The sequence below is a fragment of the Jaculus jaculus genome, chromosome 1, assembly GCF_020740685.1.
Source record: "Jaculus jaculus isolate mJacJac1 chromosome 1, mJacJac1.mat.Y.cur, whole genome shotgun sequence".
Classification (NCBI taxonomy): Eukaryota; Metazoa; Chordata; class Mammalia; order Rodentia; family Dipodidae; genus Jaculus; species Jaculus jaculus.
The window spans coordinates 270335967-270351913 of NC_059102.1; the positions used below are offsets into that span (position 1 = coordinate 270335967).

The 15947-nt window shown below is 47.9% G+C and overlaps 1 protein-coding gene across 3 annotated transcripts in view; it reads left to right on the plus strand.

Annotated features, from left to right (window-relative positions):
- Positions 1–15947, plus strand: part of Plcg2 (phospholipase C gamma 2) — a 141121-nt gene that overhangs the window by 62660 nt on the left and 62514 nt on the right. For 2 of the 3 annotated variants that reach the window (XM_004659586.3, XM_045137633.1), the window contains exons 8-12: positions 4171–4214; positions 5864–5936; positions 10751–10852; positions 12041–12159; positions 15013–15098. In XM_004659586.3, coding sequence (XP_004659643.1) covers positions 4171–4214; positions 5864–5936; positions 10751–10852; positions 12041–12159; positions 15013–15098 — 424 coding nt within the window. The remainder of the gene's footprint in view (positions 1–4170; positions 4215–5863; positions 5937–10750; positions 10853–12040; positions 12160–15012; positions 15099–15947) is intronic. The other variant, XM_045137641.1, reaches the window with a different exon arrangement.

The window sequence follows — 15947 nt, forward strand, 5'->3', positions numbered from 1 at the left end:
CAGGAAGGAAGAAAGATTTAGAGGCTTGAGAGAACTGGATTTTGGGCCCAGTCTTGAACTCTGACCAAGTTATATTGGGGGAAACCATCTCTTTCCCCCACTGAGCCTCTTACGTCTGCATGGAGACATTCAGTCAGATCGGTAGATATGAACTGTTAAAACTCTAAAGCATCCCTTTAAATAGGAGATCCCCCAACAAGAAAACCCATGTTATGAAAAATTATATCAAGTACTTGTCTAGGTCATATCTATACCTTTTAATCATCACCAGCCCTTGGGAACAGTGTTTAGATGGTATATGCATGTGAGCTTTGATGACAATTCCAATTGGCCAAGGTTGAACCAAACTTGTTTCACTCAAGATAAGTAGTTGTAAATAAGTTTTACAGTAGTGTATCTTAATTTCAGGTCACTGGAGGCAGAGCTAGACTAAAAGGTCTACCCAAGCGGTCTTGCCTGCCAGCCAGGTGGGGTCTTCACTGAGAAAATTGCACGAGAAGTGTGTCTCTCCTTTTCTTTTTTATTGGTGCTGGAGACCAAACCCAGGGCCTGCCCTATGCCAAGCATGCACTCTACCACTGTGCTTCATCCCCAGCTCAAGATGTATTTTAACCTTTATACTGGTTTAAAAAATTGAGACAGACTCACTGTGCAGCTTAGGCCGGCCTCAAATTCACTCCTGTTTCAGTCTCTCCAGAGTTGGAATAACGGACATGTGCATCACTTTCAACTACAACCTATAGCTTTTTTTGTTTGTTTGTTTTTGTTTTTCGAGGTAGGTTGTCGCTCTAGCTCAGGCTGTTCTGGAATTCACTATGTAGTCTCAGACTGGCCTCAAACTCACAGTGATCCTCCTACCTCTGGCTCCGGAGCGCTTTTTCTATAATTTGATTTTAAAGTGTGTGCATGTTGGCGCGGGGGGGGGGGGGGCGGTGGAAGAGACACACATACACAGAGAGACAGACAGTCAGAGGGACAAACTAGCAGTTAAGGGATGCTGGGGGGTTTGGGGGGGGGGAGGGAGGAGTTTTGCAGAATTCCTGAACCCTCTGGTTGAAACGTTGATGGAACTTTGGAAACAATTCAACCTTGTCAAAGGTTGCCCCCTGGTGGCCCTCATGCCACATTGCACCTGCATCTGGTTCTTTCTGGTCTGTCTAGTTGTTTAAATGTTGAAAAATTAACTGCTTCTGTTTAAAATTTGTGAATCACGTATTAAGATCTAGATTTTCAGCTTCTCTTGCATTGAGATCTGTCTGTGACAAGGCCCATGGGTTCTGGCGACACCCCCATGGAAAGAAGCGCATACCTGCCACCTCTCCTTGGCTCACCCCACCCAGCCATGTTCCCCACCTGGCCCAAAGCAGTTTGGAGCTGATGACTGGAATCACCACGACTGGAGGGTTTTCTACCAAGTCTGGCCACTGCATTTTGTACCTGGTTTTAGAGTTTGAATGGTACAGCCTCGATGTGCATGGGGAGTTTTTGCCAGTTCTTGGCCCTGTGTGGATGAATGCCTTTCCCCTAGCTTTTAGAAGATGGACCTCGTTCCGGGGCTGCTGGAACAGAAAAGCGTTAGCCTTGTGATTGGGTGGTGCAAGCTGAGATGTCTCAGGTCCTTTGGCATGACAGCCGTTATAAAGACTTATGATCCTTACATCGAAATCTAGGAGTTGGGTGCATGCTTATGGGCAGCCACGTGGTTTCTAGCTTGAGGTTTCTAGTTCTTCCTTGTGTCTAACCACCTACCTACTTTGGAGCTCACAGGCCACAATCTCTCTCTGTGTGTGTACATATGTGCATATGCATGTGGAAGCCAGAGGTTCACTTCAGGTACCTTCCTCTTTATGTACTGAGACAACGTCTCTCAGTTGAACCCAGAGCTTACTGATTGGGCCAGTTTGCCTTAAGACTACCCCATCTATGTTGCATGCTGGGATTATAGGCAGGCCATCATACCCACCCAGCATTTACATGTATGCCGGGGAGCTGAACTGTTGTCCTCATGCTTGCCACAGTGAAAATGGCCACATCTCTCTGTCTGGTCCCCTCAAGCCTTGGGGAAGCCTGGTTCCCTGTCCTTTGTCCCTGTGGGTCTGGTGTGTGCTGTCTCTTTGGCATAGCTTCTTCCCTTGTCCAGCTGGAAACTCCTGAAGTCCAATTCATGGGTGACAATTCCTTGTTGTCTTTGAGAGAACATGAATTTACTCATTATTTCAGACATCATCAGACTCATGCAACTGATGTTTGTGTGACTAAGAGGGCACCGTGGTTGACACGCAAAATCTGTCCAGATCTCGCTGACCCCTCAGTTGGTAGCTGAGCCATCACTGGGGTAAACAGGGTTGCAGTTGTACCCTGGAGTTCTGACACCTTCTCCCCTCATTAGGTCAGATTTGACCTGATTGTCCTTCCCAGTGATGACCTCCAAACTGACATGGCTTCTCCAGCTTTTGGGCTTCCTTTCCAGAATGCTGTGCACCCCGTGGCCTCTTGGACACCAAGACTTTGGCTAGAGGAGCTGGTTGTTGGGAGCAGAGCTGTTTTCTGTCATTAGGGTTGGCCATAGGCTAGTGGCTACATGGACATACCTTCCCAGAAGTATGCACATTATGAGTCTTCACAGTGTTATGGAGCAGGAGGGCAAAAAAGGCAAGGAGTGTGTGTGTGTGTGTGTGTGTGTGTGTGTATGTGTGTGTGTGTGTGTGTGTGTGTGTGTGTATTATGTGTATGTGGGTATACATGTGTGTACACACTTGTGTGGCATATAGGCATTTGTGTGCATACATGCACATGCATATGTAGGTGCATGTGTGCACATAGAGAGTCTGCATATGTGAGTGCATATGCACATATGCTTGTACATGTATGTATGTACATAGGTTATGTCTACATGTACACATATATATGTGGATGCATATACATTTGTGTATGTGCATATGTGGGTGTATATGTTTGGCTGTGTGTGCATGCATGCTTATGTGCATATTTGTGTGTGTGTGTGTGTGCATATGGGCATGTGTGTGTACCTTGCACATGTGTTTGTGGATATGTCTGTACACATACATACTTATGTGTTTGCATGTGTATGTACAGTGCTCAGCCAGTGAGTCTGTGTGACTAGGAGCTGGGAGAAAGTGGAGTGCTCCTTATCACAACACTGGTTGGTATGTCAGTGAGTCTGTGTGACTAGGAGCTGGGAGGAAGTGAAGTGCTCCCTGGCTGCTTTTAGCTAGAGTGAGAGAGAGAAAGAGACAGAGGAAGAGAGACAGAGAATTGGTGTTCCAGGGCCTCAGCCATTGCAATCGAGCTCCAGACTCTTGGGCCACTTAGTGGGTGTGTGTGACCATGTGCTTGCCTCACCTTTGTGCATGTGGCTTATGTGGAATCTGGAGAGTCTAATATGGGTCCTTTGGCTTTGCAGGCAGGTGCCTCAACCACTAAGCCATCTCTCCAGTCCTCCACATCCTTAAAAGAATTTTTTTTGTTTATTTTTATTTATTTGAGAGTGACAGAGAGGGAGGGAGAATGGGTGCGCCAGGGCTTCCAGCCACTGCAAACAAACTCTAGACACGTGCACCCCCTTGTGGATCTGGCTAACGTGGGTCCTGGGGAATCAAGCCTCGAACCAGTGTCCTTAGGCTTTACAGGCGAGCGCTTAACTGCTAAGCCATCTCTCCAGGCCTCCACACGCTTTTTTGAGACAGGGTCTTTCACTGGCTTGGAATTCACCGAGCAGACTAGACTAGGCAGTTGTCAGTGAGCCCTAGGTGTTCTCCTGTGTCACCACTCAGTGCTGGGATTTCAAGCACACACCACCATGCCCAGCTTTTCTTTTTCTTTAAGGTAGGGTCTCGCTCTAGCCCAGGCTGACCTGGAATTCACTATGTAGTCTCAGGCTGGCCTCTCGAACTCATTGTGATCTACCTAGCTCTGCCTCCTGAATGTCAGAATTAAAAGTGTGTGCCACTACACCCGGCTTTGTTTTTTAAACTTAGATTCTGGGAATCAAACTTAGGTCCCTGAGCTTTCAGGGCAAGTGCTTTGCTGACTGGATTATTCCCCAGCCTCTGATAATTTTTTAACAGTAAAAATCTCACTGACATGACATGAGTTGAGTCGTGTGATATTCTTATCTTTTGCATGTCTTCCTTCTGGTTTGCATTTCAGATACTTGATGAATTCAAAAAGGACTCCTCTGTGTTCATTCTGGGGTAAGAAATCTTTTATGTGTCACTGCTATTCAAAGTGGCTACGTGCTTGTGCCCAGCCTGCTCCTGGGAGGGGCTACTGCTGTGTGCACTTACTGGTCCATGCTGAAGGGACTGGCCATTCCGTGATGGAGCCTGGCAGAAGGAAAGCGGCAGTCTCATGGGCAGAGTGGGGAGGGAAGTCCACAAGCTTCTCTAGAGCTTGTGGGCCTCAGGCCTCTTTCCTGGAGCATCAGGGCAGCTGAAAAGTGGCAGTGGTGACACTCTTCCTCCCCTTCCTCTTCCTCCTCCTCTTCTTCTTTTTCTATCCTTACTCTTCCTCCTCTTCTTCTTCCTCCCCTTCCTCTTTTTCTTCATCCAACAAAATGAAGTGAATGGTCAGATGGAGACAGGACATCCCTAGTTTAGCAGGTTGTGCTGAGTTGAAGTAAGTAGAGTTCTTTATCTTGCTTTAGGTGGTGCTGGCCATTTGTTAAGGGCTCATCACAAAATCTATGCTACAGAACTTGTCAGCATTTTCCCTCAGGTTTCATAATTCCCCATTATGGGGAATCTGTAAGGTGTTCACTGTTTCCCAAGCCTATCTGACCAGGAAATGTGTTTACCATCAAGCTAATAGTCCTAGAGAGTGTCCTCTGTCACTTAGACCAAGCCTGAGGAGTGGCTTTCAGAACCTCAGGGCTGCCCAGGACTTGCTGAGTGGGGTCCAGTCTTCACACTGAGTCTTGGTGTAAAGCTCTGTATGGCAGGAAGGGAGGGTACAAGTGTATCCATGGGTAAAGACAACAGACTCACGGACCCTGAGTAAGCAGTAAAGAGAGACAGCTGAAAGCCTGTCTCCTCAGATTAAAAAAGACAATTTCCCACCCCTCTACTATGCTCAGGTGCTCAGCTCTGCTGTCTGGGATGCCGGCCCCATACCAGCACTGGTTAGGACCAGCCCAGTGGATCCCTGCTTTGTGGTAGCACAGAGGTCCTCTTCTGAGAGCGGTTCCTCATAGCTGCTGGCCATGCTGGGCTCTGCCTGTGATCAGGGTAAAGGTTCCTTTTTCCCGGGTGGACCAGACCAGAGCCCTGTCTGTCTCTCCCTCTCCCCTTCCCTCCCGCTCATCTTCCTTTCAGGCCCCTTGCCTGTACTCTTTCCTCCCTTGGGGCTAAGCCCTCCTTGTTCTCTGGCACTGAGCCTCTTCAGGAACCTCTTTAGCTTCCATACCTGGTTAGGACATCTGAGCTGTTTTCCAGTGCCCAGTGCACCCACCACCCCTCACCCTGTCTCTTACTGCTCTGGCCTCCATTGCCTGGTTTTCCGTTAGCTCCACACTTCTTCTGGAGGTGATCACCTCTTAGAAGCACCTAAAGGCGGTTCAGGACCACTCTGAGATTTCAGGTGTCCCTGCCCTTCTTTAGGCCAGGAATATGTCTCATTTATGTGGGCCAGCGGGCTTTCACCACAGCATGGTGGAGGCGAGCCCCTCTGTCGAATGTGCCTCTCTTGGGGAACTGGCACAGTGGGGCTGGGCACAGGGTGGAAGGAAACATCTCTGCCAAGTTTCTTGGCGTGCCTGGAACAGTGGGGCTGGGTTCGGGGTGGAGGTTATCCCTCGGTTGCATGGCGCTCTAACCACCCTCCCCATCACTTTTCCCGAGGACAGGAACACCGACCGCCCTGATGCCTCTGTTGTCTATCTACATGACTTCCAGAGGTTTCTTTTGCATGAACAACAGGTGAGAGGACTGCAGGACGGTGGGTTCTAAGGACCCTGTGCCGCCGCAGAGCAGCAGCACCTCCCCGAGGCAGGGTCTTGGGTTATGTGTGGTGCCCCGGGGCCTCCTCTGGCTCCTCGCCTCCTGTTGGCCCCTTCTGAAGAGTTCACTGTGAAAGGGGCAGAGGGAAGGTGCTGGACAGGGCAGCCCTCGCGCTGAGATCTGCTCCTCCCCCGAGGTCACTTCAGGGGCTTCTCTCTAGGAGGTCGTCAGTGGTGGGTGCGAGGATGTGACCAGGCTGTGGCTCCTTTGGAGATGAGACAATGGTGTGTGTACATGGACTCCTAGCCCAGAGGCACACAGGACTTTTGTGTTGGCTGTTAGTTTGCACTGGTGTCGTGCATCCCTGAAGACGCTGCAGTGTGTGCAGGCCATCTCGCAGACGTTGCCGCGTGTGCCGCACACTGGTGTCGCATGGGCAGAGGGTGGGATGCTGCTTAGCTGTTCTGTGGTGCACAGGGAAGAACCCCCCCCCAAAATGACCAAGTCCCCATATTGACATGCTGACAGTGAAACAGTGACAGGGTGGTGAACCCGATCATCCTGTCAGCCATGTGGCCGTGGGCAGTTCACTTCACCTCTCTGTGCCACAGTTTCCTTCCTGTTAGGTGGTGGTGAGAGCCCTCATCTCAGGATCGGGGGCTGCAGGAGATACTTGGGTGTATATGTGAGCATGTATCTATGTGGGTAGTCACCTAATTAACATTTCCCTGGGCTGTGGACATAGCTCAGCAGTTAAAAGGACTTGCTTGTCAAATTTATCATGATAACACAAGAATCTTGTTGACTTTTTTAAAATTTAGATTCCCTTCTTTAAAAAATAGGCTACATTGTAGAGCACTTTTAGGGTCATAGCAAAATTATGTTCATTTCCTTAAAAAGAAAAGACCCTTTGTGCTGTCAGCATTTCCCACATACAGGAGCAGATGGAGGCTGTGTGAGCCACTTACACGCATTGCTCAGACTTATTTAATTTTAATTTACTTATTTATTTAAGAGAGAGAGGGAGGGAGAGAGAGGGGGAGAATGGGCACACCAGGGCCTCCAGCCACTGCAAACAAACTCCAGACGCATGCGCCCCCTTGTGCATCTGGCTTAAATGGATACTGGGGAATTGAACTGAGGTCTTCAGGCCTTGCGGGCAAGTGCTTTAACTGCTAAGCCATCTCTCCAGCCCCCATTGCTCAGATTTAAAAATCAGAAACATGTTGCGATTTTATTTCCTCTCTTCTACCTCTACTCGTACTGTCTTCAGGCCCCTAGCCCCGCTCCCTTTTTCCCTTGGCTAGAGAGTTCTCAGTAAACCCCAGCATACTTTTGTAAATACTGTAATGCGTGTCTCTCATAGTTGGGGACTTACTTTTAAAATCACAGCCATAATACTAATAGTGACGGCTTGATTTTCACTTTCACTGTCCTTCTCCTCCTATTCCTGTTCCTCCTTCCATCTTTCTCCTCATTTCAGTGCTGGGAATTGAATCTAAGGCCTTGCACTTGTTTGGCAAGTGCTCTAGCACTGAGCTATATTCTCAGGCCTTGCTTCACTTTTTTTTTTTTTTTAAGGTGGGGTCTCCCTCTAGCCCAGGCTGACCTGGAATTCACTATGTAGTCTCAGGGTGGCCTCAAACTCATGGCGATCCTCCTACCTCTGCCTCCTGAGTGCTGGGATTATAGGCATGTGCCACCATGCCTGGCAACCTTGTTTCAGTTTTTATTTTTTGAGACAGGGTCTCAGTAAGTTGCCCAGGCTAACTTTGAACCCCCAGCCTTCTGAGTAACTGAGATGACAACACTTATTGATTGTGGATAAACTAACGGCTAGAGAAGGCACATTTTGCACAAGGTCAGCTGCTCTGAGGGCCAGACAGTGGTGGCAGTGGCCTTAGGTGGGGGTCAGCAGTGAGTGAGCATTTTATATTGTCAGCCCTATGACTTGCCCACATGGGAGACTGAATTTATGTGATGCAGGGCAGGCTTGTTCCCAGGCTAAGCCTTAAGAATCCAGGGAAGCTAAAATGAAGGGTACATGAATTCTGCTGGACACAGTGACAGCTAGATTTTATACTGTCTGTGGAGGGATTCACGGTTCTGTTCGCATGCCTTTGTCTATGCTTGTCTTTGTCTTGAGTTGTTCAGTTTAGTAGGGAGTTATTAAAGTTTTATAAAGTTAACTTGATTACATTCCTGGAAAGAAAAGTAACTTTAGATTGCAGAATACACTACCTGATTTGAGCATAAAGATGTAGTGCCACCTAGTGGGCACTAACTTTATTCCAGGGAGAATCACAGGCTTTTTCTCCACAGGACCCTTCACTGGGCTGCCCTTAGAGGGAGGTCGGGGGTGGGTGCAGGAGCCACTGCATCAGAGGATGAGGACCCAGGTACTCTGAATATCCAGGTTACACTCGGGGCAATGGCTGCTTGAATGCAATGGCCACGGTAGTACTCAGTGTGCCAAGTAGCATAGTTCTAGAAAACTCCTTGGCTATATGTAGTCACAAGAAAACCTTAGAGTAAGGTATATGTTCTTGGATTAAATAGCCACAATCCTAATGAAGCAAGGGAAGCATTATCTAGGAATGGAAACTTGGGCCCCATTTAATGCAGTCTTTGGGGGGTGGTCCAGTGACATTGTAGAAAGGGGCTGAAGGAGACAGGTGTGGTGGTGCATACCTGTAATATTAGCTCCTTGGATTGAGGCAGGAGGATTGTCAGTTTGAGCTACATACTAAGGCCCTGTCTCCAAAGCCAGGTAAAAAGGGTGGTAGGTATATTTAACGATCAGCCCCTAGAGCTGATGGACTTGGGGATGGTCTCAGTCTCTTCACTGGGTCTTTATTTAATGATGGAGACCTCATTTTCCCCATTTGTGTGGCATGGAGGATAGCATGCACCAGATGGGTCACAAGGGGAAGTTACCCTAGGGTTAGCTGCCGTCCGGTGTTTTATTTTTCTCATTATTCTTTGTCATTGGTGTAGGTGCCCAACGCAATACTCCACACCACATGGATGCATTTTTAGCCACTAGCATATTGGCATTCTGTCCTTTAAGCAGACAGGCCAGTAAAGTCCCATTGTCTGTTAGCAAAGTGCTCTGGTCTCTTAATGGCAGCACAAACTTTATAGGGGAAGGCAGGAAGGGACATCCAGCACCTCTAGGGTCTGTGTGGGCCAGCCAAGGTATTTTCATCAAATACCCTGAAACTTGAGATACTTCTGATAGCACTCCAAGCTTCTCATACCTCTCTGTTCAAGGACCATTTGGCATCTTCCTGGATGGTTGACGTCCTGATTAAGGGAGAATTACAAGTGTCAACCACAAGGCTCACTGTGGCTTCACCACCCTACTAGAGTCTTCTCTTTGTGTTTTGTTCTTTTCACCCTCTGCCTCTGCCTCTTCCCACCCAACCTCACACATATATGGGGGCACATTTGCTTTTGTGAGCCACCAGGACAGTCGTTTTAGAATATTTGGAACTCAAAGGGCATTCATCAGAGTTGGGCCTCTAGGCCCTCTTTATACCCTTTGTCTGTGAATCTAGGTTTCAGGGTGTAGAGATGATAACAGGAAAACTACTGGACACCAGTGCTTTTTTTTCTGACACTTCCAACACAATGTAGAAGGCGTATGAAGTTGACCGTGTAGATTTCAGGTGTTATCTGTGAACGTCTGAGTGGCACTGGGTAACTGACCCCTGGACAGGAAGATGTGTGGTGATGTTCTAGGTTGCTTACCCGAGCTAAGTGATTTGGAACTTGGGTTCTGCTACCTATGAGCTCTGCAAACTTGGGATCATCATGTGATGATCGCAAGTCTGTGTGTCCTCCTCTCTAAAATGACAGTGACAATATGTGACTTGCAGAATGTTAGTACTTTACAAGACCGTCCAAGAATGCTGACTATTTTCACTAATTGCCATGAATTAAAAGTTTTCTATGTACCAAGTGCTGTGTTAAATACTGATTTCAGGAAGTTCCTCCCCCAAACCCTAAGCAGTAAATAGCTACTGTTACTTGTATTTCATACATGAGGACAAAGATGTCAAACAACTTTTCATTCTTGGTAGGATGAGGCCAAGCCAGGGAGACACTACAGTAGGCTAATATAACCACCTGGCTCCTTGGCTACTTCACTGACACATAGAATACAAGCAGCACTGGCAAAAAGTAGCCTATGGGGCTGGAGAGTTGGCTTAGTGGTTAAGCGCTTGCCCGTGAAGCCTAAGGACCCCGGTTCAAGGCTCGATTCCCCAGGACCCACGTTAGCCAGATGTATAAGGGGGTGCACGTGTCTGGAGTTCATTTGCAGTGGCTGGAAGCCCTGGCGCGCCCATTCTCTCTCTTGCTCTCTGCCTCTTTCTCTCTGTGTGTTGCTCTCAAATAAATAAATAAAAATAAACAAAAAAAGTAGCCTATGGCTCATAGGTGGCCCACTTGCTTTTGTAAAAGTTTTATTGGAATGTAGTTATGCTCATTTGCAGGTAATCTGTCAGTGGTGGCTTTGCAACTGTGATGGCAGTTGAGAGATGAGAAGAGATATCACATGTGGCCCACAAAGTCTAAAAGGTTGACTTTCTGGTACTTTGCCAAAGACATTTTCTGACCTCTGGCAAACGCCATGGCCAGGGTGAGGCCTCTGTGTGTGGGCCTGGATGGCACATGGATTTGGAAATGAATGATGGTTTTGGCCATTGATCACACCTGGCTGGACCCTGAAAGATGAAGTCAGTCAGTTCTTTTTGGTGATTTTATATTCTCTATTGCCATTTTTTAAGGAGCTTTGGGCTCAGGATATAAACAAAGTCCGAGAGCGGATGACCAAGTTTATCGACGACACAATGAGGGAAACCGCAGAGCCCTTCTTGTTTGTGGATGAGGTGAGTGGGCGGGGCTTGTTGTTCCATGGGGGATGACCTGTGCACTCACGTGTGAGCCTTCCTTGTCCCTTCTCTGAGAGGGCACCACTGTCAGAAGCAGCAGACTGACTGCAGTGGTTTTCCCCGGTGGTGGGCTAGGTGGTGGGCTACCAGGGCTTTTCATTGTCCTCTTCCTCTGACCTGCTCCTGCGTGGGCTTATTGATTGTACCACTAGAGGGCGTGTGGCACCAGGAAGAGACCAGCGGCTAGAAGATGCAATGCAATGCCAAGATGAATGAACTGCACGTTATTTCTAAATGGCTATGTTTGTCCTTGCACGAGTGACAGAGGAGGAGGGATGACAGAAGGGACACTCCCATGTGACACTGTTCCCAGAAGCACCCTGAGTCTCTCATGTTTCTGATTTTTTTTTTTTTGTTAGTTTTTCTTAAGGTGCTAGGAGTTTGGATAGGAACCCCACCCCCATCTTTTGCAGTATTGGTTATTGAGCTGAGGGTTTTGCACATGCTAGGTAAGCTATATCCCAGCCCTCTTTTTACTTTTATTTTTTGAGACAAATTCTCACCAAGTTGCTCAGGCTGGCCTTGAACTTGCTATCCTCCTGCCTTAGCCTTCTGAGTAGCTGGGATGACAGACCTGTGCTATTAGGTCCTTTTGATGTTCTGATACTGGTAATGTTCCATTTCTGAAATTGAATGTTGCACTCACAAATGTTTAGTTACTATGTGACTTAAATCTTTTATCTAGGGCTGGGAAGATGGCTAAGCAGTTAGTTAAAGGTGCTCGCTGGCAAAACCTGTTGGCCCACGTTCAATTCCCCAGTACTCATGTAAAGCCAGACTCATGAGTCAAGTGGTGCATGTGTCTGGAGTTGATTTGCAGCGTCAAGAGCCCCTGGCACATCCGTACTCTTTCTCTTGTAAATAAATAAAAATATATGTGAAAACTTCTATCTAGAAGCAAATACTCTTACAGTGTAAAATATTTTGGGATAAATGTTAAAAAGGGAAGTAATATCTAAGGCCCACAAAGCACTTGGGTGGGAGGGCTGGCTGTCATCGGAGCCATCTATATTAACTAATGTCTGGGGGCCATCTGTTGATGTGTTAGAACTGCCCATCCCCTGTGTGGGCACCAAATACCATCTCTCCCCTCATGCTATGATTTCATGTTGGTGACTCTTTCAGTTCCTCACATACCTGTTTTCACGAGAAAATAGCATCTGGGACGAGAAGTACGATGTGGTGGACATGCAGGACATGAATAACCCCTTGTCCCACTACTGGATCTCCTCCTCCCACAACACGTGAGTCTTGTGCTGAGCCTGAGGTGGGTCAGCAACACAAAGAGTGATGTGGCTGGTGCCCCTGTGCCCCTGGCGAGGCCAATAGTGGAGGAGCAGAGAATGAGTGTCCGTTGCTCAGGACTGTTGTGAAAGGGTAGAGGTACCATTTTCATTCTCCGGTAGCACTGAAATAATTAGGCTTTGTAGCTTTTGACAGCAAGCCAGCAATCCTGGCTTTTCCTGATCTGAGCATCAAGATTTGTTTTTGTGAGGTAGGGTCTCACTCCAGCTCAGGCTGACTGGAATTCACTATCTAGTCTCAGGCTGGTCTTGAACTCGCAATGCTCCTTCTACCTCTGCCTCCCAAGTTCTGGGATTAAAGACATGTGCCACCATGCCCAGCCTGAGCATCTTTCTTTAAAAAATATTTTTATTTGTTTATCTGCAGGCAGTGGTAGGGGGAGAGAGGAGGAGAGAGAGACAAAGAGAGGGGGGGGGGGGAGAAAAGGAGAATGTGAGTATGAGAATAGGTGTATTAGAGCCCCTAGCCACTGCAAACAAGCTGCAGATGCATGGGCCACTTTGTGCATCTGGCTTTACATGGCTACTGTGCAATCAAACCCAGGTTGTTAGGCTTTGCAGGCAAATACTTAACGGCTGAGCAGTCTCCCCAGCCCTACAATCTGAGCATCTTGTCACCATCATCAGAGCAATTCTCTAAGCCACTGAACTGCTCTTTATGGAGCATCTACTGTGGGCTGGGCTCTTTGCCTACTGAGTTCTAAGGATCAGCAGTGAATGAGCAGGGGCCATCCATCCTGAAGTGTGGAAGGAAGTCCTCCACTGAGTGTCAGCCAGGAGCGGAATTTGGTAGCAGAACAGGAGAGACAGTGGGAAGGAGAGTTTCCCACATAAAACAGCAGCTGTCGAGGCCCTGGGGCAGGAGCAGCTGACAGCAGTCACAGAGCTGGACTTCAGAGTCTGAGCGAGTACCAGCAGGAGAGGACATCAGGGCCAGCCGGAACGGAAGCTTGCTAAGCCACACTGAGGGCAGGAGGCGGCCCCTAGCCATGTGCACCGGAGAGTGATGTGCTCAAATCGACATCTCTGGATGACTGCCCTCATGGCAGAAGACAGAGGAAAAGGAGGTTGCTTTCCAGCATTGAAGTTCAGAATGCAGGGAGGGTGAGAGGTGAAGTGCCTGGTTTACAGGCCGCAGAGAGCAGTAGGCTGGCACTTCCCCAGGTACCCTTCCAGGGGCACCATGCCCAGCCCTTAGATGTGCCATGCTCTTGGCGTTTGGGAAGGTGAAAATCTTTTCCAGGGTAAATGAGTGGGTGGCCCTGTCTTCCCTACCAATGTACATTGGTTGAGAGTTAGTGTCTTGGGATAGTGGAGTCCACCAAGCCTAGGGACAGCCAAGGAACCCTTAAGAAGAGAGGTATTTTTATGTGTATGTGTGATGGGTGTACATGTGTGCACATTTCTGGAGACCAGAAGAAAACACTGGTGTATTCTGAGAAATAACTATCCACCTTTTTTGAGACAGGGTGGGTCTCTCATTGGCCTGGAGCTTACCGACTGGGCTGCACTGGCTGCCAGTGGCTCCAAGAATCTTCCTGTTTCTACTACCTTAGCCCTGGGATTGATTGCAGCTACCATGCCTAGAATGTTTTTGCATGTGTGTGATATGTGTCAATGTATGTATAAATGTTCATCTGCGTGTGGGAGCATGCATGTTTGTGCAGGTGTGTGTGTGTGTGCCTGCCTGCATGCGTGTACATGCATATGGAGTCAGTAGTACTGTTTCAGATGTCATTTGCAGGAACACCATACAGCTCCTTGTACAGGCTCTCACTGGCCGGGGACTCATCAGTTAGGCTAGACTACTTAGCCAGTGAGCAGTGAGCCTTAGGGATCCTCCTCTCTCCACCTCCTCGGTGCTAGGACTACAGACACACACCTCTATTCCCTGCATTTTATGTGTGCACTGGGGACCAAACACAGGCCTTCATACTAGCAAGATAAGCACTTTACTGACTGATTTCTCTACCAGTAAATTCGTATGTATGCGCGTGTGTGTATGTGTGTATTTAAATGCCAAAAATTTCCCAAGTTATCCAATTAATAAATAGGTTAGAGCTGGGGAGAGGGTTCAGTGGTCAAAGATTAAAGGTGCTTGCTTACAAAGCCTTCTGGTCCAGGTTCAGTTGCTCTATATCCATGTAAAGCCAGATGCACAATGTGGTGCATGTGTCTACCCTGGTGTGTCCATTCTCTCTCTCTCTTTTTCTCAAATAAATAAATTTAAAAAATGGCCCAATGAATTGAAAAGACAGTTCTAAAAAGGAGAAATATAAATGGCTAATACCTACTTGAAAAAATGCTCAACATCCTTAGCTATCAGGGAAATGCAAACTCAAACTCCTCTGAGATCCATCGACCCTCTTTAGGATGCCTATCACAAACAAAACAAATAACTGTGAATACCTGTGAGGGTGTGGGCAAAAGAGGAACCCGTATTCACTGCTGATGGGCATGTAAACTTGTGCAGCCACAATCAGTGTGGAGAGAAACTGAAAATGGAACTACCATATGATCCAGCTATACCACTCTTATGTATATAACCAAATGAGTCTAAGTCAGCATCTCACAGTGGCATTTTCACACCAGTGTTCATTGTTGCACTATTCACAGTAGTCTAGAAATGGAACCAGCCTCAATGTCCATTCACAGATCAAGAATGTGTGGCCTATAGAAACAGTGGGATTTTATTCAGCTCTAAAGAAAGGGGAATTCGTGATGTTTGTAGGAAAATGGCTGGAACTGGAACTGTTGATTCTGTCTGCACATGGTTCCCACTCTGTCCCTCAGGTACCTGACTGGGGACCAGCTGCGTAGCGAGTCATCTACAGAAGCATATATTCGCTGTCTGCGAGCAGGCTGCCGTTGCATTGAGTGTGAGTACTTACTTCATACCGGCCTAGGTGGTGCCGCAAGGGGCGTCACGGAGCTCTACAGTTGCTCTGTGCTTTCTGGTTTTACAGGCTGAGGGGGCTGGGGGCTGAGAGCATCTGTAATAAGGAATATGAGCAGACCTGTTTCCCCAGTAGACAGTTGTCCTTGACACTAGGGGTTGGTGCCTTGACACTGGCCAGGCAATCGTTTGGGAAAGTGTCCTGGTATGGTGGGAGGCTGGGGCAGACACATGCCTTGTAGTGTTATACTGCACGTTGGCTCTGGGAGGCTCTGGGAGCAACTATGGGCAGGACAGTCAGATGGCAGAAGCTTGATCTTGCCCTCTATTCTCACTACCCCTTTGCCTCTTTGTGTAACCTCAGTCTAGTCTAGTACCTAAGGTGCATAGGTATATGTTTTTTTAGTCCGCTTCTCATCACTGTAACAGAATGCTTGAGGCAGTTAGCTTATAATGATAAAAGGTTTATTTTGGCTTACCATTCCAAATCTGGGGTGGGGGAGTCCATTGTTTTAGGTCTCTGATGAGGTGTGTCCAGCCAAGAGTCTGTGGCAGAGTAAACTTGTTTATGTCATGAGCTAGGAACTATAAGAGAAAGAGGAAGAGGCCGGGAACCCTAGAACCCTCCTCAAAGATTCCCCCTCGCTGTGATCCTAGGGCCTACTGCTAGGCCCCGCCTCCTTGGGCGTCCTACCCCTTCCCAGTAATGCACTCGGGGACAAGCTTTTAGCACATAAGTCTTCAGGGGACACTTATCCAAACCCTGAGTGTATGTGGCTGAAAAAAAAAAAAAAAAGACCCAAACCACCCATGGAGGTGCCGGTGTCACCAT